At 32.6% G+C, this 3,565-nt stretch overlaps 1 protein-coding gene across 1 annotated transcript; it reads right to left on the bottom strand.

Moving 5' to 3' along the window:
* Positions 1-397: 397 nt before the first annotated feature.
* On the bottom strand, positions 398-1,846 carry LOC125843250 (protein JINGUBANG-like). Its single transcript, XM_049522460.1, has one exon. It carries the CDS (start codon positions 1,844-1,846, stop codon positions 416-418), a length of 1,431 nt encoding a protein of 476 aa, XP_049378417.1. The 3' UTR covers positions 398-415.
* Positions 1,847-3,565: the final 1,719 nt, after the last annotated feature.

The following is a 3,565-nucleotide window of genomic DNA, read 5'->3' as shown; positions in this document are numbered from 1 at the left end:
AGTGAGAATTCTCTAAGTTAAAAGTTACACTTTTTTTTATATGTATGACGAGTAGTACAAGTTCTTTTAGAGATTATTATAAGATTAAAGTGACATTTTGGGCATAATAAACATATTTAACTAATTAGTTATGAAAAATATTTCTTATAACACACAATTAAATGCCATATATAAAATTAGACAGAGGAAGAGTATGAAATTGTCCCGCTATAAGCTAGCAGCAAAGATTTTTTTGGACATCATTACATAGATTTTGAATTTTAAATACGAAAAATAATACTACACTCGTATAAATACTTCAAGTATACTAAACCTTATAATGAAATCTTTTGGGACATCATTTCATACATCTCATGAATACAAAATAATATACACATCAATCTACTTCAAGTATACTCATGTATAACGAAACCCCTTAATGAAAATGATGACTTCCTTGTAGCTTTTTCTCGACCCACGAAGGAGATAAAACAGGATTTAACTCATATTCCGTAGTCATCTTCATTCTATTAATTTCACTTAGCTGCCCAATATTTTCCTCTGATGATGAAATAATATTAACCACTTTCTCCTCATGATCAGGCAAAACCTTAATTCTCCAAACCTTAAAAGTTTGGTCCAAACTAGCACTATAAACCAAAAATCCCATTACAACTTTGTCAATCTCCAATGTTGCAGCCAAACACTTAACTGGCCCTCTATGAGCATCTAACACAGCTAAACATTCATGAAAACAACTCCCTTCTTCTCTCCTCCAAACCCTAATCGTCGTATCCTCAGAGCCACTGAATATTAATTTCTCAATTGCTACCAAACATAGTACTGAAAACCTATGTCCTTGCAAGAACCCTCCGTGGTTAAACCTCCCCGAACTCTTCTCCTTTTCCCAAAAGTTTATGAATCCATCTGAGGATCCGGAGTAGAGAAAACAAGTTGCATTTGATGTGTTGCTACTTAGGGCTAACGCGTTGATAGGTGATGGTTGGAATTTTAGTGTCATTGTTAGAGTATGAGAGTTTTGTCCATATACTCTCCTCCAAATTTTGATTGAACCATCAGATGAACATGTGAATACACAACCATCTTCTTGATTTACAACAATTGAGTTCACATTATCTTCATGAGCTAAAAATGAATCAACACATCGATTATCGGAGATTCTCCATGCTTTAACAGTTTTATCCCATGATCCAGTGTACAATAGCCCTTCTGCATGGTAATAAGCCATGCAAGAAATACAATCCTTGTGTTGATTATTATTATTATTATTTCTACTTGACCTAGAAAATTTGAGAAATGAATAATAAGTAGACTTAGGTAAAGTTGTGATTTTCTTGCCTCGAAAATTATCGGTTACTGTCACATTCCATATCCTGACTTTATGATCTTTATGTGAAGTAAATAACATGTTACCATACACTAAAATGGACCTAACATCACCACAACTTGCTTTAAGGTATCCTCTCTCTATACAATCCGGTTGTCTCCATGCACGAATCCGGCTACTCTCTGAGCCAGTGAAGACAATGCCTTTTGCAACCGCGATGGAATAGATGGTCCCTTCATGGCGATGGAGAGACGCAATGCAATGGTAGAGGAGAGAAGGTGAGGGTGTTTGTAAAGGGGAAAGTGTCCATGGAGAATCAGGGCTAGGAGGTGGCATTAAGGAATACATAGTGGCTGCACTAGCATTTGAAGATCTTGAAGGACTATAGAGATGATGATCAACTTCATGATTTTCGGATAATTTTAGATGAGAATTTAAGGAGAGACGAGGAGGAGATTGGATTGATCTTCTTTCTTTATCAAAGTAGCTATGGAGGCTTCTCTTGCCATAGTACTCCATGGTAGTGCAACAAAAGGATTGAACTTGTTAGTGTTTATATAAAGGGGGGAGTTGTACTTTAATTATTTTTTTGGGGGGGAGTGGGTGAGGGTGGGACAGGGAGGGGGAGGGGGATCAGGGCAACTCAAGCACATCAATGGCCTAAGTCAAAATGAATCAAGACTTTTACTAATTTCTTCTAGTTTTTTAAGATGCAGAGTTGTTAATATATTTGAAATTAGTTTTGAGGTGCAAATTTTATTATTATTTTTAAATAAAAACATTTACTTTTCTATAAATAGTACTCCATGTGTCAATCGTTTGTTGGATATATTTTACTTGACATACAAAAAATTAAGAAGATTTTCGAATCATATAGTCTTAAACTAAAGATATGTATAGTACACCAAGATGTCATTTAATCTTGTTGTTTTAAAATGTCACGTAGAAAATTAAAATTTAAAAACTTTTTCCGTCGACAGCTGAATGTTTCGAACTGGTTCGATTCATGATTGCATCTGCAAATTTTATCCCGTGGGCTATACATTTTTCATTCTTCACTCGGTCCTTAGTAGCCTTTCCAAAGTCAACCTAACCACTTACCTTTGGAAAGACGCTAAATATGCCTTCACCCTTACACTTTTATATATAATAGAAGAAAATTATTGACAAAATACATCCTTTTTCGAAACAAACTAAAAAAATGTAAAACAAATAAATTGAAACGACGCAGTACAATTTTTTAATTTTAAAAAATGTATAATAATTTTATTATAACTAAAAAATGGGTCCTCTAATTTGGGGTCCACCTTATGCATAGAGGCGGCTTTGAGGGGATTACAAAGAGAATCAAATTCCCACCAAAAAAATAAAGTGGTGAAAGTTCAATTAGTCAATCAACTAATAGGGTTACTAAGATTCTGCGGTTATACTTTAATTTAATATTGTGTTCGGTTGAGTATTGAATATAGGAATTAAGACATATGCCTGCCTACAATTGTGGTTAGTTGGGGATGTAGAAGTAGGCACCATTAAGGGAATACTAAATTATTCACCTAAAAATGTACATAGGAGACAGTAAATTAAATATCTATGGAGAAGATGCATAGATCATATTATATTATATTATATATCTAATGTTGATGATAAATACTAATTCAAGCTTGCAACAGAGTATCATTAGGAACACTTCTTTTTCTCCTATTTTGGTGAATGTAACTTTTACCAGAGGTGTTGTGCTGAAATTGGCAATCTCCTCACCATCGTCATTTTCACTTATTAATTTTTTGTTGTCAAGATAATTTCGGCATACCTCCACTATTTTATTGGATATCTGTTAAAAGTTATTTTAATCATGATAGTAATTTTAAGCATAATAAAGTGTTTAGATTAGAATGAATTTAAAATTTAAACTTTTATTACGTTATTTTTGTTGTTGAGATATTTTAGTTATTTTGAATTGCAGATTTTCTGCTAATATATGCTCAATTTGGTTATTCAAAACTCTCTTATACTTGATAAAAATATTAAGAGACAATTTCAATCCTTTTTTATTGACCATCTTTTTTTAAACCAACAATATTTACTACGGCGCGACAACACATGTTCCAAATAACTATTACTAGTATATTCAGTGACCAACCTAACATTTTTATCTAAAGGATTTCAAAGTATAAAATAAACACAAGAATCAACCTCTATTATATATATATATATATATATATATATATATATATATAT

The sequence above is a fragment of the Solanum stenotomum genome, chromosome 10 (assembly GCF_019186545.1).
Source record: "Solanum stenotomum isolate F172 chromosome 10, ASM1918654v1, whole genome shotgun sequence".
In the NCBI taxonomy this organism is placed as follows: domain Eukaryota; kingdom Viridiplantae; phylum Streptophyta; class Magnoliopsida; order Solanales; family Solanaceae; genus Solanum; species Solanum stenotomum.
Note: the sequence above shows the minus strand (reverse complement) of the source record. Positions and strands in the feature narration are given on the sequence as shown.